Source organism: Rhodotorula graminis (genome assembly GCF_001329695.1).
Source record: "Rhodotorula graminis WP1 unplaced genomic scaffold RHOBAscaffold_9, whole genome shotgun sequence".
Classification (NCBI taxonomy): domain Eukaryota; kingdom Fungi; phylum Basidiomycota; class Microbotryomycetes; order Sporidiobolales; family Sporidiobolaceae; genus Rhodotorula; species Rhodotorula graminis.
Window position 1 is genome coordinate 345594 of NW_017264936.1, and position 20756 is coordinate 366349.

General features: G+C 67.6%; 10 protein-coding genes across 10 annotated transcripts; 4 read left to right on the forward strand and 6 right to left on the reverse strand.

The window, feature by feature from the left end:
• Nucleotides 1-44: 44 nt before the first annotated feature.
• RHOBADRAFT_37802 (uncharacterized protein) lies at nt 45-1106 on the reverse strand (the record flags this gene model as incomplete). The annotated part of the gene is made up of 6 exons (XM_018413465.1): nt 45-287; nt 364-476; nt 553-657; nt 741-861; nt 927-984; nt 1051-1106. The coding sequence occupies 6 exons, from the start codon at nt 1101-1103 to the stop codon at nt 117-119; spliced, it is 621 nt and encodes a 206-aa protein (XP_018269961.1). The 3' UTR covers nt 45-116.
• Nucleotides 1107-1292: 186 nt separating this feature from the next.
• Nucleotides 1293-2253, forward strand: RHOBADRAFT_66682 (uncharacterized protein). Its single transcript, XM_018419040.1, has 3 exons — nt 1293-1508; nt 1620-1860; nt 1943-2253. Exons 1-3 carry the CDS (start codon nt 1323-1325, stop codon nt 2188-2190), a joined length of 675 nt encoding a protein of 224 aa, XP_018269962.1. The 5' UTR covers nt 1293-1322; the 3' UTR covers nt 2191-2253.
• Nucleotides 2254-2552: 299 nt separating this feature from the next.
• On the reverse strand, nt 2553-5288 carry RHOBADRAFT_66683 (uncharacterized protein). Its single transcript, XM_018419041.1, has 5 exons — nt 4998-5288; nt 4561-4687; nt 3108-4481; nt 2945-3027; nt 2553-2923 (listed from the first exon to the last, which is right to left on the reverse strand). Exons 2-5 carry the CDS (start codon nt 4601-4603, stop codon nt 2621-2623), a joined length of 1803 nt encoding a protein of 600 aa, XP_018269963.1. The 5' UTR covers nt 4604-4687; nt 4998-5288; the 3' UTR covers nt 2553-2620.
• A 1048-nt stretch (nt 5289-6336) lies between these two features.
• Nucleotides 6337-7026, forward strand: RHOBADRAFT_45207 (uncharacterized protein; the record flags this gene model as incomplete). The annotated part of the gene is made up of 4 exons (XM_018414560.1): nt 6337-6373; nt 6456-6678; nt 6750-6781; nt 6863-7026. The coding sequence occupies 4 exons, from the start codon at nt 6337-6339 to the stop codon at nt 7024-7026; spliced, it is 456 nt and encodes a 151-aa protein (XP_018269964.1).
• A 348-nt stretch (nt 7027-7374) lies between these two features.
• On the reverse strand, nt 7375-8744 carry RHOBADRAFT_45208 (uncharacterized protein; the record flags this gene model as incomplete). Its single annotated transcript, XM_018414561.1, has 6 exons — nt 7375-7524; nt 7606-8043; nt 8101-8129; nt 8206-8341; nt 8401-8473; nt 8536-8744. The coding sequence occupies 6 exons, from the start codon at nt 8742-8744 to the stop codon at nt 7375-7377; spliced, it is 1035 nt and encodes a 344-aa protein (XP_018269965.1).
• A 717-nt stretch (nt 8745-9461) lies between these two features.
• Nucleotides 9462-13530, reverse strand: RHOBADRAFT_54504 (uncharacterized protein; the record flags this gene model as incomplete). The annotated part of the gene is made up of 11 exons (XM_018417347.1): nt 9462-9654; nt 9725-9805; nt 9887-10000; nt 10078-10855; nt 10945-11910; nt 11981-12233; nt 12307-12557; nt 12636-12890; nt 12955-13057; nt 13121-13296; nt 13412-13530. The coding sequence occupies 11 exons, from the start codon at nt 13528-13530 to the stop codon at nt 9607-9609; spliced, it is 3144 nt and encodes a 1047-aa protein (XP_018269966.1). The 3' UTR covers nt 9462-9606.
• Nucleotides 13531-14349: 819 nt separating this feature from the next.
• RHOBADRAFT_54505 (glycosyltransferase family 22 protein) lies at nt 14350-16823 on the forward strand (the record flags this gene model as incomplete). Its single annotated transcript, XM_018417348.1, has 6 exons — nt 14350-14706; nt 14778-14882; nt 14952-15139; nt 15203-15358; nt 15423-16127; nt 16252-16823. The coding sequence occupies 6 exons, from the start codon at nt 14350-14352 to the stop codon at nt 16787-16789; spliced, it is 2049 nt and encodes a 682-aa protein (XP_018269967.1). The 3' UTR covers nt 16790-16823.
• A 102-nt stretch (nt 16824-16925) lies between these two features.
• On the reverse strand, nt 16926-17953 carry RHOBADRAFT_16454 (uncharacterized protein; the record flags this gene model as incomplete). The annotated part of the gene is made up of 6 exons (XM_018412318.1): nt 16926-17024; nt 17096-17197; nt 17280-17557; nt 17626-17684; nt 17747-17825; nt 17887-17953. 6 exons carry the CDS (start codon nt 17951-17953, stop codon nt 16926-16928), a joined length of 684 nt encoding a protein of 227 aa, XP_018269968.1.
• A 212-nt stretch (nt 17954-18165) lies between these two features.
• RHOBADRAFT_45212 (uncharacterized protein) lies at nt 18166-19096 on the forward strand (the record flags this gene model as incomplete). Its single annotated transcript, XM_018414562.1, has 2 exons — nt 18166-18259; nt 18420-19096. 2 exons carry the CDS (start codon nt 18166-18168, stop codon nt 19094-19096), a joined length of 771 nt encoding a protein of 256 aa, XP_018269969.1.
• Nucleotides 19097-19634: 538 nt separating this feature from the next.
• RHOBADRAFT_54507 (uncharacterized protein) lies at nt 19635-20232 on the reverse strand (the record flags this gene model as incomplete). Its single annotated transcript, XM_018417349.1, has 1 exon — nt 19635-20232. Exon 1 carries the CDS (start codon nt 20217-20219, stop codon nt 19635-19637), a length of 585 nt encoding a protein of 194 aa, XP_018269970.1. The 5' UTR covers nt 20220-20232.
• Between the last annotated feature and the right edge of the window lie 524 nt (nt 20233-20756).

Sequence of the window (20756 nt, forward strand, 5' to 3'; positions counted from 1 at the left end):
GAGCTGTCATTCGAGAGCCCTCTCAGATAGACCACAACGAGCTCGAGCCGGTACAGGATAGTCTTGCAGGACGAGAAGGAGAGGGGGGCAGAGAGATCTACGACAAGCTCGCTCTGCTACGCGACAGCGCTCGAGAGAGGCGGCGCAGGGACGACCTTGATCGGCATGAAGCCCGGGGCGGGTGCGTCGACAGGCCCGGCGCCCGCAAAGTGACCGAAAACGGGCGCCCAGTCCTCGGCCGAGGTCGGGAGGATGCCCATCGAGTTGCACTTCCATAGTCCGACGGCCTGTCGCGACGTTAAGGGAGAGTCAGACAGGAGGTCGGCGCAAGAGACAGGGACAGAGAGGGAGAAGAGGACGCACAAGGAGGCCAAACTGGCAGATCACGTAGACGATCTTCTGCTCGAGGAACGACTGCGGCTCGACCTTGGGCGCACCGACCTTGGCCTTGGACGCTGCCTCGAACGGCGCAAAGGCTGCGGGCGTGAGCCTCGAGGTCAGGCTGTGCTCGATCGGGCGGAAGAGAGAAAGAGAGAGAGGGAGGCGACGCACCCTTGTCGACGCCCATCATGCCGCTGACGGCCTGCTTGAGGAGGAACCAGACGCTCATGATGCTGAAGATCTGGATGCCGCCGCCCGACATGTACATCATGAACGCTGCGCGGCGAGGGGGGCAGGGACGAGGGAGGGTCAGCTCGCGTAGCAGCGATGGGGACGAACAGCGAGAGGTGGGGACGGACCCTGCATGGGTACAGCCTTGGCTGGAGCGAGGGCGAGCTCCCAAGCTTTGGCCTGGCGGAGCTCGTTGAGGTCGACCTCGGGCCGCTTTGAGGTGACGACGTTGGCGGCTTTTGCGCGGTCCTGTGCGGGTGGCGCAGCTCGTCAGGGGTGCGATGGCTGGGACTGAGAGGAATGGGCGGGCGCACCTTTACGCTGAGCTGCGGCGAGTAGCCGGGAGGGTCGCGGACTGACGAACGAGACGACCTGGAGGAGGAGAGGGGCAGCATCAGTGCGGGCGACTGGGACGAGTCGGCGAGTCGAGCGACGCACTCTGCGGTGGTATAGTCGAGGGTCCAGCGGCTCGTACTGGCGAGGGTCGACATGGTGGCTGCAGCTGATGAGGACGACCACGCAGGTGGCTCCTCTCGCCTCTCCCGCCACGTTGAGCGGTACTTTGCGCCAGCTCAGTACGCTCAGGGAGCTGCTCAGAACACGCCTGTACAGGCCGCGCAGCCTCGGCGACTCGTCCCACCTCGCTCGTCGCCCTCTCCCCACTTCGACCCTCCGCCTCGACTCGCCGTCGCCGCACACCTCGCCCCGCCATGCCGGCCGCCTCGCGCAAGAGCACAAGCTCACCTGCACCTCCCGACAGCCGCTCGTCGAAGCGCGCTCGGCTCGACCTCCTCCCCGACAACCCGCTCCGCTTCCACCGCGAGCCGAGCGGCACCGTCCAAATCTCGACCTGGAACGTCGCTGGCCTCGTCAGCTGCAACGCCGAGAAGTGGCAGGTGCGTCCGTCGTTCCACCCGAGGCGGCGGGCGGCGAGCGCGCTCTGTCGCTCGTCGTCGCGCCCGTTCCCCCTTCTCGAGATTGGTCGACTGACTCTCTCGCCCTCGCAGTTCGGCCTGCGCAAGTACATCGAGGCCGAAGACGCCCAAATCGTCGCCTTCACCGAGGTGAACCACAAGGACGCCGCCGTGTTCTTCGAGACCGACCCGGACTGGCAGTTCCTGCGCGACCGGTACCCGCATCGCTACTGGCAGGGCCGCACCGCCATCGTCAGCAAGATACGTCCTGTCGCGCCGGCCATCTTTGGATTCCCCGACGGCAAGCAGTACGATCCCGAGGACGGCCGAGCAAGTGCGTCCCTCGCCCACTCCCTTCCGTCGTCTCTCTCTTCCTTCGCGAGCGACGTCGCTCACGACTCGCCGCCGCCTCGCAGGCACGCTTCCACGCACACTTCGTCCTCGTCTGCAAGGGCTCGGACCGCCCTCGCCTCGTTCTCGCTCTCTCGGTCCTCCTCAAGCTGAGTCCCTCCTTCTCTCTCTATCTTCTTTCTTTCTCTTCGAACGTCGCTGCCTTTCTCTCTCTCGCTCGCAGACCCTCTCGACATCTCGTCGTTCGCCTCGCCGGCAACTCCGAGACACGGCGGAGGTTCAGCGAGAGATCTTGGAGGCGGTCGTGCAGTAGCTCTCCCTCTTCTCTAGCGATCCCCCTCCCCTTTCGCTCAACGGAATACACCCGAATCACTGTACCTGGCGCGTCTCCTTTCGCCCCAGTCTCTCCCCCAGAAGTTCGCCTCGCCTCGCCTCGTGCTCGACGACGAGTGCGCCCTTCAGGAGAGGTCAACTTGAGAAGGTCAACCCGTCCTCGCGAGCTACTCTCCTTCTCTCGCACTCGCTGCAAGTGAGCAGGAGTCGACAGCACGCGCCGCACAGACCTCTGCAAACCCAAAGTACCATCACCGCTTGTCGTTTCGTCCCGCCGTCGGCCCGCTTCCACGCACACTTCGTCCTCGTCCTACACGTTCTCTCCGAGCTTCTGCGAGTGCGAAATCACCGAGAAGGAGTTACAGAAAGACGCTAAAGGGGCTCCACAAGCGGAAGGCGAGGAAGGGAAGCTACTGCTCCTCGTCCGACGCCTCCGAGAATTCCGCGACGAATCCCTCCCACGACTCGTCCGAGTCCTCCTCCGCCTCGTCCTCCTCCGCCTCGTCCTCCTCCGCCTCGTCATCGGCGATCTCGTCGTCGTCGACCTCGTGCTCGATGTCGGTCCCGCCACCGCCCTCGTCCTGACCCTCGTAGCCGTCCTCCTCGCCCTCCTCCTCGCCCTCCTCCTCGTCGGTGACCGCCGGGCGCGTGCGCAGCCAGCGCCCGAGCGGGCTGTCGTTGCGCTCGACGTCGACAGCGGCGCCGACCTCGTCCTCGTCGACGGCGGCCAGCCTCTCGTCGACGGACGAGAGGGTCGAGTCGGTCCCGACGGACGAGACGGACATGGCGCTCGAGTCGGACGGGTCGACGGGAGGAACACTGCGACGGTCGACGCTGGGTCAGTCTCGGGTGCCTGATTCGGCAGGAGAGCGAGAGAGAGGCGGACGCACGGGATGCGGCGGACCTGGACGATGCCGGCCGCGAACAACATGACGCGCGCGCGAGCGACGTCGTGGCTCGCCGGCGTGACCGAGTTGACGAGGGCCTCGCACGGCCACTCGTTGCGCTCCATCTCGCCGAGCACCTCCTCGTAGATGCGGCGCGCGAGTTGCGCCTGGTGCGGGTTGCCCTGGAACTTGCCCTCGAGGTCGTTGGTGAAGCCCATCTCGTACCCGTTCTTGCCGAGGTACTTGCCGATGCTCATCCCGTACGGCTGGAGCATGGTCGACTTTTGCCGGAGCCTCTTGAGGAGCGTCGCCTTTTCACCGTGTGCGACGCTACGCAGGTGGAGGTGCGGCGGAAGCGAGCGGCGGAAGAACTGGAGGAGGATTGTGTTTCCGTGGACGCGCTTGTGCTGACCGCGCGACTCGTAGGTGTCGCTCGAGGTCGCCGTCTCGTTCGAGCCGCCGGCGTACATGTGCCAGATGTCGGCCGTGACGCACGCCGCGAGCTGGACGTTGAGCGAGTCGAGCCGGACCATGTTGTCGCCGCGGTTCTGGAGGGCGAAGATGTTCTCGGCCCGGGCGAGCGCGTGCGGATTGACCTTGACCGTGATCGACTCGGCCTCGAGGCGTGCGACACGGCGGGCGTGGATGCCCAACGAGTACTTGGACATGAGCTGCTTGGGGCTCACGACCGTGCCCGGTGGCGGCGGGCCGTCAAAGTCGACCGCGGCGTAGTAGATGAGGCTCGACTGCGTCGTCGAGTCGAGCGACGCCCACATGACCGGCACGCCGTCCGACTCCTCGGTGCAGCGGCGGGTGAGGAGGTTGAAGATGCTGCCGCCCTCGGGCCCGGACGACTTGACGGGCGTCGAGCCGGCGCCGATCTGCCACTTGCGGCCCGACTGCGAGAGCGACGCGATGACGATGTGGGCGCGGTCGCGCGCCTGCGCGAAAGTCGACGGCTCGCCGCCGATGCGCGCGATGAGGTCGTCGAACGGGATGAGCCGCTCGAAGCGGTTGGCGTGCGGGAACTCGTTGTACTCGCGGTACTCGCGCTTGAGGTGCTCGAGGACCGACTTGGGCGTCATGGAGCCGAGCGTCTCGTCGACTGGCCCGATGAAGTCCTCGCTCTCGGCGAGGATGGTCGAGACGTCGCGGATGAAGATGAGGCCGCGCAGCCATGGCGAGCGCGTGCGGAGGGCGATCGTCGAGTGCTCGCGCAGGTTGACGTGGACGCGCCGACCGAACAGGTTGCGCGTGAGGAACGAGCTGCTGCCGCAGTTGAGGCGACCGTAGAAGCTCGTGCGGGTCGCAACTTGCGGGTCCTTGCCGCAGGCGTCGACGACGACGACCTGGATGTTGTCGACGGCAAGAGCGCGGTACGTGACTGCAGAGGGACGCAGAGAGTCAGTTTCGGTCCTCCTGAGGGCGCAAAAGCTGCAGAGAGAGGGGGAGAGGGGACGCACGGTTGATCATCTTCTTGCCGAACGCGAGGTACTCCTTGGACATGCCGACCTTCTTGGTCGGGTATTTCGACGTCTTGCGGTAGTGGAGGAGGCGTTTGAGGGGCCCGCCGCACCAGCGAAGGACGTCCTGCGCGGTGAGTGAGCAGAAGATGCGCGAGGGGGGGTGGAGGAGGGACCGAGCGAGGAGGGACCGAGCGAGGAGCGACCGAGTGAGGAGGGAGGAAGAGGGAGAGGGAGGAGGGAGGAGCGAGAGGAGGGAGGGAGGGAGAGGAGGAAGGAGGTAGAGGAGGAAGGAGGGAGAGGAGGAAGGAGGGAGAGGAGGAAGGAGGGAGAGGAGGAAGGAGGTAGAGGAGGAAGGAGGGAGAGGAGCGGGAGGAAGGTCAGCTCGCGCCCGACTGAGCGGTGGTGGAGAGGTGCAGGATGAGGAGGGGACGAACATCGAGGATGATGATGAAGCCTGGCAGGAGCTGGGCGCGCAGCTCGTACTTGTAGTGCTCGTGCTGCTCGGTCGGCCCGTCGTCGTCGTACCACTCGTCGTCGTAGCGCTCGAGTAGCTGGCGCCACGGCTCGCCGTTGTTGATCAGCCCGCAGGCCGAGAGCGACAGGACGGCGTTGAGGATGGGCGGGTGGGCGAACGACGACTCGCCGTCGTGGAGGGACGAGAGCGGCGACGAGCCCGGAACCGTCGAGTCGAGCGGGTTGGGCGGCGGAGGGAGGAGGGCGGCGGCACGCTGCTGCGAGAGGTGCTGGGCGAGGTGCTCGAGGAGGGTGGCGAGGAGGAGCGGGTCGGGGCCGAATTGGGCGCGCGCGTTCCAGTCGGCCGTCTCGCCGAGATGCGCCTTCTCGTCCTCGTCGAGCGCGTCGAGGGTGATGAAGAAGTGGTCGTTGAGGTCGTCGATGCGGATCTGGTCGATGATGGCCGACTTGACCCACGTCGCGAAGAAGTCGACGCGCTTGAGGTGGTCGGGGTCGAGGATCCACGCCGCGAGCGGGTCCTGCTTCTTCTCGTCGGCGGCGACGCGCTCGGCGACGGTCTTGCGGCGGCGACGGGTGCGCTTGCGCAGCTTGCGGTCGTGCTCGACGCGGGCTGCCTCCACGCGCGCGCGCTCGGCCTTCAGCGCCTGCCAGATGAGGCGGTCCGTCCTGCGCCGCTCCTCCGCCTCCCGCTCCTCGTCCAGCTCGGCGATGCGGTGCGAGCGACGAGTATCGCCCGACGAGTCGGAGCCGTAGCCCTCGAGCTCATCGTCCCCGCCGCCCTCGCTCGGCGGCGCCGACGGCTGGCCCTCCTCCTCGCCGCGCTCAAGGCGACGCTCGCCTTTGATGAGCTGCTTGTGGGCGCGCTCCTCGTAGGCCTTCTGCTTGAGGATGGCCTTGAGCGTGCGGGTGTCGTTGCGCCATTGCTCGGTCTGCACGTGGCGCATGGCCGAGGCGGGTGTGGGACGCAGGAGGTCGTTGAGCGCGGTGAGCTGGCGGGGGATGGGGGCCCGGCGGCTGGTGGCTGGACGGTGCCCGACGGCGGGGACGTAGGAGGAGAAGCGTGAGGGAGGACAAAGGAGGCCCAGGAGACCGGGAGCCGCGGAGGTGGCTCGAGCGACCGCCGGACAGGAACCTCCGCGGAGGTCGCTCGCCGACGTCGAGCGAGCTTCAAGCTCCTCCCGACGAGCCCGAGCGCATCGTCAAGCACCTTTGGGCCCGCATGGGCCGCGTCGAGGTCAGCAAGATGGTGGTCGTCCGCTCCAAGGCGGCCGTGCGCGCTCTTACGAGCGGGACGTCGCCATGCAGCTCGACAGGCTCAAGCCCGTCATCTGGACCGGTGCGTCCCACTTCTTTCTCTTTCTCCTCCTTCTCGCGAGCTCCTCGCGCTCGCACCCTCGCTCACGCTTCTCATCCCGCAGGCGACTTCAACGTCGTGCGCACGATCACGCCGACCTCGAACGAGACGAACGACCTCTCTTGGCCGCAGAACATGGGCAAGCTTCCCGGGACGCACGTCGTCGAGCGCGACGCACACGAGCGCCTCGTCGGCGACCCGGGCTGGCTCGAGAACCCGAAACGGCGCGCTCAAGGGTTCGTCGATGTGTGGAGGCTCATCTACGGCGAGCAGAGGAGGCAGTACACGTGCGTCCTGCTGCTCTCTACGTCCTTCTCTCTCATCGCGACCGGTGCCTTATGTCGACGCCCTCGTGCAGCCACGCCTCGAAGAAGTGCGGCAGCTGGCGTCGTGCGTCCTCGTCCTCTCTCTTTCGTCCCGTCCTCTCCCCTGCCGCACATACTGACTCGTTGCCCTCTCACACACCCTCAGTCGACGGCTTCATCGTCTCGCAACGGCTCCTCCCGCACATCCGCGACTGCCAGATCCGCCAGCAGGTCAAGCGCCAGTTCTGGCCCCCGAGAGACAGCGTCGGCATCGGGGCGCTGTCGGATCACTGGCCTGTGTGGCTTAGCCTCGAGATGGAGAGTCTGTGACGACGGTCGAGAGGCGGGCTTGGTGCGGTCTGTGCATCAATGGGCGAGGAGGTTCGAGCTGCAACTCGCGCTTTTCGTCCGTTCTCTGCAGAGAAACAGCTTTGGTACAGGCGCAGCAGCGGCTTCTCTATCTTTCTCCCCTGATTCTTCCACTGCGAGTCGCTCTTTCAGGATCTCTCGCAGACCAGAGAGAGCGCGAGACGAGACTTGGACGAGGAGAAGCGGCTTGAGAGCTTGAGAAGGTTGCAAGCGACGGCCGGCTCTCGTCCTCTCGACCTCTCGCCTCGTCGTGACGTCAAGAAAGTGCTCATTGCAGCGAGAGAGATGGAACCCTGCCCTCGAGCCCGTCTAGTACCGGAAAGTGCCCGCCGAGCCGCAGTCGACCACGACCGACTTGCCACCGAGCGCCTTGTACAGGTTGAGCTTGGCGACCTGGACGTCCTGCACGAGGTTCTTGACGAGGACGGACGCAGGGCACGCATTCTGCGTCCAAACCGTCTGCGAGAGAGAGAGAGGGAGGTGAGGTCAGGTCCGTCGCAATGAACGAGAACCCGAGAAAGAGAGTGAGCGAGGGTGTACCTTCTGCGCACACGCCGTCGCCTGCGCATTGAGGGTGCTCGTCGTCGTCGTGACAGGCGTAGCGAGCGTCGTCGTGCTCGTGACCGTGACCGTCTGCGTCGAGGCCTGCGCCGTCGCCGTCTTGGTCACGACGGGCTCGTCGGCGACGACGACCCGCACGCTCGGGACCGTCACGACCGGGGTCGCCGCCTCGCTCACGATCGTGCTCGTGCTCGTGATGGTCGGCCGAGGGGCGGTGACGGTGGCCTGGTACGCGTACACGATCGACGAGACGGGCACCTCGGGGCGAGGGGCGTACTCGGTCTCGTAGGCGACGAAGGTCGTGTACAGCGTGCCCTCGGTCACCGTGACGGTCGTGTCGCTCTCGAGGTCGACCTGGCGGCGGCCGATCTTGTTCAGCTTAACGTACGCCGACGGGCAGCAGGATGCCGGGAAGACCTGCGAGTGAAGGATCAGGATCTTTCTGAACGCGCTCGAGCGAGTGGGAGCACGCACGAGACGGTAGTCGAGGCATGCAGCAGTGCCTGCAGGGAAAGAGGAGAACGTGTGAGCATTGGCGCGAGGAGAGCCTCGACGCTCGGAGGAAAGGCTCGAGCGCACCAGTTGCGGCGGTGACGAGAGCCGTCACGGTCGACGTCGCCGGCTGGGTCGTCGTCCAAGACGTCTCGTACACAGTCGAGGACGCAGGCGTCTCGTTGACGGTGACGGTGCGCGTGGCCGGCGTCGAGGTAGAGACCTGTGGGAGGTCCTTCGTCAGTTTTCGAGCAGGGCCTCGAGGAGAGAGCGAGGGCGTACCGTCTCTGAGTAAATCGTCGAGGTGGCGGGCGTCTTGTAGGACGTCGTGAGGACCTCGACGACCGAGGCGGGCCTGTGCACGGACGGCCAGAGTCAGTCGAGGGTCGGAAAGCGAGAAGACGAAGCTCGACGCACGGCGTCTCGCGGTAAGTGCCGAGCGAGATGGTCCCAAACTCTTGCTGGAACCAGTCCTGGTCCTCGTAGTAGTCGGGGCCCAAGTCGACCTCGGTCGGGATCGTGTTGACCTCGATGTCGGTCGCCGAAGGGACGGTGACGGTGACGGTCGCGGCCAGGGCGAGATAGACGGGCGCGAGCGCGAGGACAGCGAGAGCGTGGCGAGTCATTGTGGGTGTAGGAGGCGAGAGAGAGGCTGGGAAAAGGGATAGAGGAGGATCGGGCGAAGGAGAGTGAGAAAGAGAGGGAAGGGGACGAAATCACTCCTCGAGGCCCGCCGCCGCTCAGCGCGGTTCTCTGTCGTCCTCTATGCCAACAAGTTCCGGACCGCCGAGCGAACAGACCTCTGGAGAGAAGCGATCGAGGAGAACTGTGTCCCCTCGCCGGCGTCGAGGCCGGAGAAGTACCACGCGAGCACGACGAGCTGAGCGCGATCGAGAGCTCGGCTCAGCCCAGGAGCCGTACTGCCACACACGCCGGTGTCGGCACCGTGCGTCGCAGCTGAGCCGTGCGAGCGAGAGTGCGAGCGCGACGACGAAAAGCGGGGGCCAGCTCGTCGCTGCGGGCGGCGAGCGAGCTCGCGGGTGTGCAGGGTCGGCCGTGCCACCGGCCGCAGAAGTGCACCGGGCCGCTGTCGAGCCTTGAGCGTACGTGGACGCGTGTGTGACGAAGGAGAAGGAGCGCGAGCGCGGCGGGCGAGGCCATCGCCGGAACTCCGCCCTCTCGTGGCGAATGGAATCTCGCAGCCGATGCGAGCTCAATCACAGCCGTAAGTTACGAGTGCATTGTAGACCGCGTGGCATGCAGCTCGAGAGCGAGGCGCGAACCTTGTCGAGCGCGCTCGAGCGGACTGGCTGCCGGACGTCTCCCCTCTCTCGCGGACGACAGAGAAGGAACGACGGTGCAGTGCAGTACGCTAGATAGACAGACAGACACAGAGAGACGGGGCCAGGAAAGACAGGGAGAAGGAATCACAGCTCGCGCTCAAGCCCGACAGACAGGCCAGGCGCTTTTCCTCGTCGGCGCTCGCGCTCAGACGAACTTGGGGTTCTGGTTCTGCCAGCCGAGGTACGTGTTGGGCTGCATACACGAGGTCGAGTGAGTCAGGAACCGCCGGCGCAGGAGAGGAAGGCGGTGGACGAGGACGCACCTGGTACTCGACCTTGCGGCTCGAGCGACGCCCAGACGTCACCTGCGCCTCGTAGCGCGGCAGCTCGGGGTTGGCGAGGTCCTGCGTAGCGGAATGAGGACGGTCAGTCCGGGAGAGACGAGGAGGGGGAGGGGTCAAGGAGAAGGAGGACGAGGGACGCACGTGAAGCCGCTTCTTCGAACCGGCGCTCACGAACGGCCGCCACTTGGTGATCGCGTTCTTGAGGGCGAGCTCACGCGTGCCCTTGCTGTTGAGCCACCCGAGGAGCGTCTCGATCTGTGAGGAGGGCGAGGAGTCAGTCTCGGGTCTCGCGGCGAGCGCGAAGAGAAGGAGGAGGAACGAGAGGGACGCACCGTCTCGTCGTCGTCGTAGCACGCCCACTCGTTGACGCCGAGCAACAGGCTCGGGTCGTCGACGACCTCCTCCCGCATGCGCCGGGCGAGGATCGCCTTGGCGCCCTCGTCGCCCTTGTCCTTCTGGTCCACGAGGACCTCCCAGTCCTCCTCGCTCGGGCCCTGCACGAGGAGCCGGCCCGTGCCGTACACGACGTTGTCGCCGTCGTCGCGCAGGACGGGCGCGCCGTCCGAGACGAGGTCCATCGAGCCGACGCCGTCGAACCACCAGTACCGGCAGTGGAAGCGGTCCTTGCCGAGCGGGCGGCAGCGCGACACGTTGAGGTACCGCCGGAACTCGCGCTCGACCTCGTCGTCGCGCTCGGCGTTGACGCGCAGGCGGTCCTCGACCGTGAGCGACGCGCCCTTGGCCCGGGTGCCGCCGGCGAGGCTCGACCGGCCCGACGACTTGCCGCCGAGCTTCTCGAGGCGCTTCTCCTCGAGGGCGGCCTGGCGACGCGACGCGGCCGAGAGCGAGCCGGCCTCGGACGGCGCGACCGACGAATCGGCGTCCGACACGAGCTGGTCCTCGTCCTCGTCGTCGCCCTCGCCGCCGACGGGCTTGCCCGGCTTCACGGACGGCGCACGCGACGAGCGACCGTCGGCCTCGGACGCCGGCGCCGACTCGACGTCCATCGCGTCGCCGTTGGCCGCCTTGGACCCGCCGCTCGAGCCGTTCATGGTCGCCGCGTCGAGCTTGCCCGCCGCCTTGGCGTCGGCGATCGTCTTCTGCTCGGTGCTGCATGACAAGGGCGTTCGAGTGTCAGTCGGGCCACACTTAGGCCGCGAAGGAGAGAGTGAGAGAAAGAGAGAGAGAGTGGGACGCACAGCGACTTGCGCTCCTTGTTGACGTCGGCCCTCGTCTTCCTCAGCTCGGTCAACTTGAGGTCGCACTCGTCGACGTAGCCGCGCACGGCCTTGGAGCCCATGACGAGCGTGCACAGGTACCCGATGATGTCGAGCTTGTCCTCCAGCGGCAGCGACAGGTACTGCTTCTCGGGGTCCTGCTCGACGACGACAGGTTGGGGCGACGTGCGGCGCGAGCCGGCGCGCGACGAGCCGGTGGCGGCGGCGGCGGCGGCGACAGGAGCAGGTACGGGTGCGGGCGCCGAGGCGGACGAGTCGCCGTTGGTCGCGGCGACGCTCGGGCCCTCGGCGGTCGAGGGCTTGACGTCCTCGTCGACCTCGCCGCCGCCGGCGACGGGCTCGTCGTCAACAAAGTCGGGCTTGGGCAGCTTGGGGTGGCCGGCGAACAAGTGGCGCATGATGCGGACAAAGTTGAACAGGTAGTGCGGGCCGCCGCGCTGGCACATGGCGCCGATGAGGTGCTTCTCCCAGCCGTCGCGGCCCTCCGAGTACTTGAGCTTGGCCTGGCGGTCCCACCGCTTGGCGTACGAGATGCCGATGCGCACGAGCTTGTTGAGCTCCGACTCCTCGTACGGGATGTCGTCGGTCGCGTCGGCCAGGGTCGTGTCGCCGTCGTTGCCGTCGCCCGCCGACGCCGCGAGCTCGTCGACGCCCTCGCCGTTGGCGCCGCCGCCGCCGTTGACGCTCTCGGCGCCGTCCTCGGGGACGGGCGTCGCGGCCGAGTCGGCCTTGGCCGCACCGGCACTGCCGCCGCCGTGAGAGGTGACGGCCATGGTCGAGCCGAGCACGCGCGACGTGTCGGTCCCGATGATGTTGGTGAGCGAGGCGTGGATCTCGGTGAGGAGGACGCAGCGCGGCGAGGTCGTGTCGTGCTTGAGCGCGCCGGCGTAGTCGTCGAGCGTGAACGGCGACAGGTTGAGCGATTTGCTGGGGGCAGAGGAAGGTTCGTGAGCTCGAGGACTCGGTCCTTGAGGCGAGAGGACGACGCAGGACGCACGAAAAGATGTTGAGGATGTTCCACGTCTCGATGAAGCGGTCAAAGACGTCGGCCGGCACGGGCAGGTCGCGATGCGGCTGCGGCTTTGGCGGCAGCGACGGGAGCTCGGCGTTGACGCGTCGGAGGATGCGGCCGTCGATGATGGACATGGGGTCGAGCTCGAGGTCCTCGATCGGGTACTTGACGGCCTTCTTGGGCTCGGCGGGCACCTTGGGCGTCGCGGGAGCAGCAGCAGGTTTGGGCTCGGTCGGGGCTGCGGGCGGCGAGGGGCTTTGTCAGTATCTCGCCCGGCTCGGACGCCGAGAGGTGGAGGACGTCGAGCGCACCCGTCTTGCGCTTCTTGGGAGCAGGGGCCGGCGACTCGCCCTCGGCGAGCGGCTTCCTGCGCTTGGCGAGCTTGGCCTCGCGCGCGGCGCGGTTGCGCTCCTCAATGGTGCCGCTCTGCTGGACGGGGATGTTGAACGCGCGCGCGATCGACGGCTTGACGATCCACGGGGCGCCGATGGCCGCCTCGCGCATGAGGCACTCGCGCAGGTACCGTTTGAGGATCGACTTTGAGAAGGCGAGTCGGTCGCGGCTGTTTGCCCGGGCGCTCGAGAGGTCAGTGACGGCTCTGGTCCTCGAGGTGGGAGAGAGAGAGACGAGGGGGACGCACGAGAGCGCCTTGGCCCTGACCTCCATCGAGCTGCCCTCGAACTTGTGCTCCTCGTCCATGAGCTGGAGCGTGTACAGGTACTCGTCCGGGTCATCGTTGGCGCGCGCCTGCTTGGCCTCGACGTTGAGGTCGACGCCGACCTTGTGCGCGAACGTGTTGTAGTCGGGCTCGGGCGCGGCAGAGGTCGAAGCGGCGGCGTCGGCGTTGGCGCGCACGTTGGGCGGAGGGAAGACGCGGTTGATGCGGGCAAAGTACCTGCACGTGTCGCGACAGTCAGCGCCATCGTCAAGAGAGAGAGAGAGAGAGGACGACGACGCACTTGTCGCCGCTCAGGTCGACAAAGACCTTCTCGCCGGCAAAGTAGCGGTCCTTGTACCGGTCGAAGACGAGGTCGACGAGCGAGTCGAGGCGACCCATGACGCCTGCACAGGCTCTTGGTCAGCTGGGCGATCTCTGTGAAGAAGAGAAGAGGGAGGTGGGCGCACGGAACTGGACGCTGGCGAGGACGCGGCCCTTGAGCGGGTCGGGGAAGCGCTCGCGCACGATCTTGGACTCGGTCTTCTCGCTCTGGAGGGCGGTAAAGTAGTCGAGGCTGCTCTTGCCCGAGTACTCGCACTGGAACTGGCGCGTGAGGAGGAACGAGAGGCGGGCGGCGTAGGCCCTGTGCGCGGGCGAGGGAGGGAGGACGAGCCGAGGGGAGCGAGGTGGGGAGGGAGGAGGAGGACAAGGTCAGGGACTGAACCTGGGGAGAGGAGAGAGAGGGGGTTAGGACGCACTCGTAGTCGAGGAAGACCTCGCCGGTGGCTTTGAGGTAGAAGACGGGCGTGTCTTGGGGCACGTTGTCGAGGTTGGGCAGAGGGAGGAGCTGGACGGGGCGACGGCGAAGGAGCGGCATGGCGGCGAGCGTACAGGTGGAGGGGTGCGCGGTCGAGGCGAGAGGCGAGTGACGGCTAGTCGCGTCACGGGGGGCAAGGGCGGGTGAGGAGGAGGAGGAGGAGGGAAGTCGATTGAGGCGGTGCAGCCGTGTGGGGACTCGAGCGCACGGGGTGCACGGGTGTGTAGGGCGGCGATAGCGGCTGGCGAGGTGCGACTGTCCCACTTGACGGGTCCTGGTGGTGCGCGGCGAGTCGGGGCGGGCGAGCGAGGGCGACCTCGCTGGCTCGGTGCGACGACGAGCAAGAGGACGAGGTGCCCAGGAGGTGGTTGGTGCTCGGTGGGCGGCTTGCGGGCTTGTGCACTCGTGTACAGTCGGGCGTGCACAGCTGAGCGGGACGCGGGTGACGAGGAGGAGGGAGGGAGGGGAGGGGGCCGACTTGGCCTCTTCGAGGGCGAGCAGCGGGCGGTCGCGACGAGGGAATCTCTCCCTCCGAGCTCCTCCTCCGCGCGCCAATGCCGTCTCGAGATTCCCCTCGAAAACCTGCCCTCGGCCACCCTCCGCTTTCGTCCTCTGGCCGCCTCTGCTCGCCTCGCTCTCAGCTCGTCGTCCCGCTTTCACCGTCAACAGCCTCTCCCCGGCCTTGCCTCGCGCGCTCCTCGTCGTCGTCGCTCGACGCTCCACCTGCTCTGCATACACTCGCAACCCCCGCTCGGCCGGCGGCAGCTTTCGCTCGACCACCTTGCCTTGCTCTCGCACGACTCGCTCTCGGCCGCAGCTGCACACGCTGCAGCGAGCAGCAGCACAGCACAGCTGTCTAGCTCGCTGGCGCACCCGCCCATGCCCCTCGCCCCCGCCTCGCCCTCTCGCCTCTCCACCTCCCCCTCTCGTCGCATCTACAGCCTCGCCCTCGCCGTCCGCCTCGCCAACGCGTGCCTCTCGCGCGCCTTCTTCCAGCCCGACGAATACTGGCAGGCCCTCGAACCGGCGCACCGCTGGATGTGGGGCTTCGGGTGGGCGACCTGGGAGTGGCGCGTCGAGCCGCATGGCGAACAGGGCGCAGCTGGGAGTGGGGCTTGGTGGGACACGGTGCTGCAGGGAGGACGGGGCGGGATCAGGAGCCCGCTGGCGGTGCTCCCGACGGCGGCGGCGTACGCCGTCCTCAAGGCGGCAGGGCTTGACAGCCCGGCCATGCTCGTGCGTCCTCCTTTCTCACTGTCGTTCTTCAGGCTCAGAGCCGCACGAGCTAACGACGAATCACCGAGCAGGCTCTCGCACCGCGACTCGTGCAGGCGTGTATCGCCGCCTCGACCGATCTCGCCGTCGCTCGACTCGCACGGCGCACGCTCGGGCCGAGCTACGTCAACGCAGCGGTGCGTCTTGACTCTCCTCTACGTCCTGATGGCCCAGCGCCGACACTGACGAGCCCTGTCGACCCACAGCTCTTTGCCTCGCTGTCGTCCTTCTTCAACCTGCACACGGCGACTCGCACGCTCAGCAACTCGACCGAGACGGCCCTCACGGCATGGGCGTGGGTGTACTGGCCGTGGGAGTGGGTCGAGCGCCGCGAGGGCGAGAGCGAGGGCAAGGCGGTTGAGCGGCGGGGCGATACGGCGCATGAGCGTCCTCAGTGCGTCCGAGCCTCTCGATTCTCGCTCTCGAGCAGTAGACCTGACACGAGCAATGTCCGCAGACATTCCTCTCTTCCTGTCGCGCTCGCATTCGCCGCGCTTGCGACCATCATGCGCCCGTCCAACGCCGTCATCTGGCTCTTTCTCGGCGGGCACCTCTTCTTCTCGTCAAGCGGCGCGCGCCGACTCGCCATCCTACGCTCAGTCATCGTCATCGGGTGCGTCGAACCTCTCTCGATCGACCGTGAGCGTGTCCTGACTCGTTCTCAACGCCTCGCGCAGCCTCGTCGCCACCATTTCGTCCTTCGCCCTCGACTCGACCTTCTACGGCACGCCGACGTTCACGCCCTTGCGCTTCCTCGACGTCAACGTCACGCGGTCCATCTCGATCTTCTACGGCGTACACTCCGCCCACTTCTACCTGTCGCAGGGCATCCCGCTCCTCCTCGCGACCCAACTGCCCTTCTTCCTCGACGGCGCCCTGCGCCTCGTCCGCTCCTCGACCCCGATACGGTCGACCGTCGCGCTCAACAGCCTCGCGTGCGCGACGGCGGGCACGATCGCCGTCTACTCGCTCCTCCCGCACAAGGAGTGGCGGTTCCTCCACCCGCTCCTCCCGGCCATGCACCTCCTCGTCGCCCTCTCGCTCGTCCAGCGCGGCCCTCACCCACCTTCCTCGGCGTCGAGTACTGCCGCCTTGAGCCGCCTGTGCCGCACGACGCTCGGCATCCGCCCCTCGCACGCCCTCGTCGTCCTCGCCTCCGTCCCGCCAGCCATCTACCTTACGGCCTTCCACGGCCTCGGCCAGGCCCTCGTCCCGGCGCACCTCCACGCGACCGACCCGCCGACGAGGAGCGTCGGGTTCGTCATGCCGTGCCACTCGACGGCGTGGCAGGCGGGCATGCATGCGCCGTGGCTCGAGAACGGGGCCGAGGGCGAGGGCGAGGGCGATAGAGCGTGGTTTTTGACTTGCGAGCCGCCGGTCCTGTGCGTCCTCGCGCGCTCTCTGTTCTACTCTCGCACCTCGAGACTCTCAATCGGGCGCGTGACGGGGCATTCACGGCATCTCGTTCCACAGCGCACTGACCCTCGTCGCCCCCCTCGTCGACAGCGGCCAAGACCCTCGCACCTACCTCGACCAGTCCGACTTTTTCTACGCCTCGCCCTGCGCGTACCTCGACTCGCGCTTCCCTCGCGCCGTCGACCCGTCGTTCCCGCCCTCGCCGCCGCCGCCGCTCCCCGTCCGTCCTCGCCCCTTCCTCTCGACCTCGACCTCGACCTCGACGAGCGCGCACGCCAACCTCGACCTCGACCTCGACCTCGACCTCGGGTGGCGCCACGCGTGGCCCGAGCGCATCGTCCTCTTCTCGTCGCTGCTCGACGTCGCGTGCGACGCCGGCGGTGGTGGTCGCGAGGAGGGAAAGGGCGGTTGGGCGCCGAGGACGGTGGGCGCCCTGCTGAGCGAGCGAGGGTACGTCGAGGAGCGGCGGCTGTGGAACACGATCGGCGGGTGGCACGAGGACGAGAGGAGGAGGGGCGACGTGAGGGTGCTGGTGTGGCGGGGCGGGGCGGAGGAGGAGGAAGGGGTGCGAGGCGACGAGGGCGAGAGGCGGATGACGGGGCCGGCGCCGGCCCGGGACGAGCTGTAGCACGACGTCGCAATGCTGCTGCGCCGACCGCGATGAACGTGCGACCCGTGCGCTTGAGCACGGAGGCCCGCTCGACCCTTTTCTCGCGCCAAGCTGGAACCGCAAGCCGGGACCGGCTTGAGAGCGCTCAAGCTCATCAGGGCGTCGGGTCGTCGACAGCCGTGTGCGACTCTGCTGGTCGCGAGAAGCGCAGGATGTGCAGGTGCTCCCGGCCGGCTCGGCGCTTGAGCGTGATCTGTGGGACGAGGGCCGGGTTCGACTCGCGCGTTCTCGACGCGAGAGAGAGAGAGGATGCGCCGGACGCACCTCGCCGTGGAGACCTCGAGCCTTCATGTCCTCGATGATCTGGAGCGGCTTGTTCTCGGGGACGGCGACGAGGTAGAAGATGCCTCGCGGCGAGAGGAGCGTCTGCGGGAGTGCTCGAGGTCAGCTCCTCTCCCTGCCGAGCCCGCTCAAGAGAGAAAGAGAGAGAGAGAGAGCGAGAGCGCACCTCGACCTGCTCAAGGAGCCTGTTCGTGACGCGCATGCCGCCAATCCCACCCGCCCACGCCCGCTCGATGACGCCGTCCTCCTGCGCGTCGAACGCCTCGGCATCGTCCGTCTCGACGTACGGCGGGTTGAAGACGAGGAGGTCGACGGCGTGCTCGAGGCGCGGGTGAAGCGCGCTCGTGAGGTCGGTGAGGACGGGGTCGAGCGGGACCGAGTTGGACTGGCCGGTGAGGGCGGTACAGCGGGCGGCGTGCGGGTTGAGGTCGGTGCAGAGGTAGACTGCGGGGGCGAAAACGAGTCAGTGATCTGTCGCCCCGGTCGTGCGAGGCAAAGGCGCGCTGGCGCACGTGCAGAAGAAGGCCCGCAGATGGCGCCGAGGAAGGCGGACACGCAGCCGGAGCCCGACCTGCGCACAAAGCCGGGGTTAGCTCCGCTCAGAAAGTCGATGAGAGTGAGAAGAGGACGGACCCGATCTCGAGAACGAGCCTGCTGCCCTTGAGGAGCTCGGCGTCTTGTTCGAGCGCGTCGAGGAGGATGAAGGTGTCCTCTGCAGGCAGCGACCGGGTCAGTCTGGTTCTGCGCGCGTGTGGAAAGGGTACAAGACGCACCTGCAGGCTCGTAGACGCTCTCAAAGTCGGCCGCAGACAGGTGAGAGGTGGTCGGAGTGGGGATCATCGCCGCGAGAGCTGATGAAGGCTTGACGAGGCGACCACAAGGTCGGGCGAGTCGAGGGTATGCTGAGCAGGCTAGTGGAGCTCTTACGCACAGCCTTGGGTGGTACAAGGAGCTCTCGGTGGGAGAGAGCGGGCTGGCGGCTCTCAAGAGCTTTGACGGCGGGGAACCTCCTTGCTCTCTTGCTCCACCGCATCTCCCGACTCGCACCAGCCATGGTCTCGTTCAGCTGCGAGCAGTGCAACGACACGGTCAAGAAGCCCAAGCTCGACCAGCACGCAGGCCGTTGCCGTGGCGCCTACTTCACCTGTGCGTCCACTCCCTCGTGCACTCTCGTCGCGCCTCGAGCATCCCGCAGCCTCCCTGTCGCTCTGCGCTACGGCACATGCACGACAGAGGTGCTGGTCCTGGTGCTGTGGCGCACCCGAACCGAGCTGACCTCTCTCTCTCGCACCCTCCTCCTCTGCAGGCATCGACTGCAACACAACCTTCGAGGGCACATCGTACCGCGCGCACACGTCGTGCGTCTCCGAGGAGCAACGGTACCACAAGTCGATCTACAAGGCGCCCAAGGGCAAGGGCAAGAAGTCCCAGCAGGGCCAGAACGGCGCACCCGCTCCCGAGCCTGCACCTGCACCTGCACCCGCACCCGCACCCGCATCTGCGCCCGCACCGCCGGCCGAGGTCAAGAAGGTCGAGGCGCAGCCCAAGGAGGCCGAGCAGAAGAAGCGCGCGCGGGAAGACGACACCTCGGCGGCGGCGGCGCCTGTGGCCGACGCGCCCGCGCCCGCAGCGGCAGCAGCGGCGGACGGCGGTGCGGGCGAGCCGGCGCAGAAGAAGAAGAAAAAGAGCAAGAAGGCCAAGGGCGGCGAGGTCGGTGCGGCCGAGGCGAGCGGCGCGGCGCACGAGGCCGGCTCGACGACGGCCGCAGCGGCGTCCGCGGCGACGCCGTCGGTCAAGACGTTCCTGTCCGAGGCCGTCACGCCGCTCCTCGCCGGCGACAACGTGTCGCTCGCCGACGTGCGTGAGAAGGTCGTCGAGCAGGCCAAGGCCAAGGGCTTCAAGGTCGACGAGGTCGAGAAGGCGCTGTGGGCCGGCCTCAAGGTCGGCGGCAAGAAGCAGAAGGTCCGCGCCGAGTTTGCGTAGAGCTCCTGCAACACTCGGACGGTCCTCTCCCCGGCGAGCAGAGCGAGCGCTGTGTCCTCGAGAGCCACGTCGAGAACTGCCTCCTCGCCAACTTTCTCTCGACTCTTCGCTCTCGTCGCTCTCGGCCCGCACGAACACATGATAGAAGTTGAAGGCGTCGTCGTTACGCACGCAGAAGGAGTATCTGTCGCGACGGATCTACGAGACAGAGAGAAACAAGAGCCGCAGCCGCTCCCGAGGAGGGAGGGCGCTCAATCGCCATCGAGGCGAGAGCTGTAGTCGGGGCGCTCAGTACCCGCGTCGTCCCTGTCGCGCGCAGGCGTCGCGTTCGAGCTCGTCGTGCGCGGCGTGACGCGCCTCGATGATGCGGCGGCTGGGGACGGGGTCGGCGCGACTTGGGAAGGCGAGGCGAGGCTGGCTCGCGACGCTCGAGGCCGCACGGCGGCGAGGGATGGTACTCGAGGGTATTGACGCGGTCAACGCGGATGGGGATGGTGGCGAAGATGGCGCAAGGCGAGTGAGGCGAGGCGAGAGGCGCTCAGGCCGGGTAGGCGACAGCGGCGGCAGCGACGGCGGCGGTGCGAGCGCGCAGCTGCTGGGCACGCTTCGACGCCGCCTTGAGCTGCCCAAGCTCCCGCTTGGCGACCTTGGTCCAGCCCTCGCGCTCGAGTTGCCGCACGCGCTCCGCCTCGACGGCCTTGTCCTGCGCGACCGAGCTCGCCGAGGCGGCGGCGGGGCCGGCGCTCGGCTCAAAGTAGATGGCGTCGCTGAAGATGCTGTCGTCGTCGACGTCGGCGGCCTTGCGACCGTGTGCGCTCGGGACGGGCGCGGCGAGCGCGGTCGGCTCGGCGACGAGGGCGTGCAGCGAGGCGTGCGAGGTCGGGCGGCCGGTCGACGACGTCGAGGCGCTCAGGTGGGCGCCGTGGACGTGCTCGTCGTCGTCCTCGACGATGCGGAGGGGTGCCGGGGCGCGCGGGAGACCAAAGTCGCGCTGCGGGTTGTTGCCGAGCGACGCCTTGAAGGGGAGGAGGTCGAGGGGGCCCGCGAAGGAGGGGATGGGCAGCGCGCAGGTCGAGGTGGCGACGGCGAACAGGGTCGCGAGGTAGAGGATGGCGCGGAGCATGGTGGTGGTTGAGTGAGGTGGGTGCGGCGCGAGGAGGGTGAGGAGGGTACGGCGGGCGGTGTAGGGCGAGTCGAGTGGTGGAAAGGGAGCAAAGCGAGGGCAGCACCGCACACAAGCCTTGTAGCGGCGGCCGAGTGTCCACCCGCCATCCAGGCATGCTGAGGGAGGCGGATGGGCGAGCGACCAGCCTCCCTCCCCGGACGAGAGGGAGGGCGCGAGCCGAGCCGCCATCCTGCTGGAGCGGCTCTGGGTACTCGCGTGGCGTCGAGCTGCAGCTTGGGCGCGCCTTGGCGGTGACCTGCCGTCCGTCCGGGTGAGAGAGCGGGAGCAGAGGTCGATCGAAGTGGCCGCGGGTGAGGTCGACGAGGAGGTCGCCGCCCTTTCGGCAGCAGCAGCCATCCGCCTCGTGCAGCGCAGCCCTCGACGCGCCCAGGACACTCTTCCTGCCCTCGACCCGCACGCAACAGCTCGAGACGCCGCCGGTCGTCCTCGCTCACTCGTCCTCGCCGCCGCCGTCGGTCTCGCCCGGCTGCAGCC

Excerpts from the sequence above, each read along its gene's own strand:
- RHOBADRAFT_66682 (XM_018419040.1), top strand. The coding sequence starts at position 1,323 with ATGCCGGCCGCCTCGCGCAAGAGCACAAGCTCACCTGCACCTCCCGAC. Across the intron at positions 1,509-1,619 it reads GCAACGCCGAGAAGTGGCAG|TTCGGCCTGCGCAAGTACAT; the intron begins GTGCGTCCGTCG and ends TCGCCCTCGCAG. Across the intron at positions 1,861-1,942 it reads TCCCGAGGACGGCCGAGCAA|GCACGCTTCCACGCACACTT; the intron begins GTGCGTCCCTCG and ends GCCGCCTCGCAG.
- RHOBADRAFT_66683 (XM_018419041.1), bottom strand. The coding sequence starts at position 4,603 with ATGTCCAAGGAGTACCTCGCGTTCGGCAAGAAGATGATCAACC. Across the intron at positions 4,482-4,560 it reads CGGCAAGAAGATGATCAACC|TCACGTACCGCGCTCTTGCC; the intron begins GTGCGTCCCCTC and ends GTCCCTCTGCAG. Across the intron at positions 3,028-3,107 it reads CGGCATCGTCCAGGTCCGCC|TTCCTCCCGTCGACCCGTCC; the intron begins GCATCCCGTGCG and ends ACCGTCGCAGTG.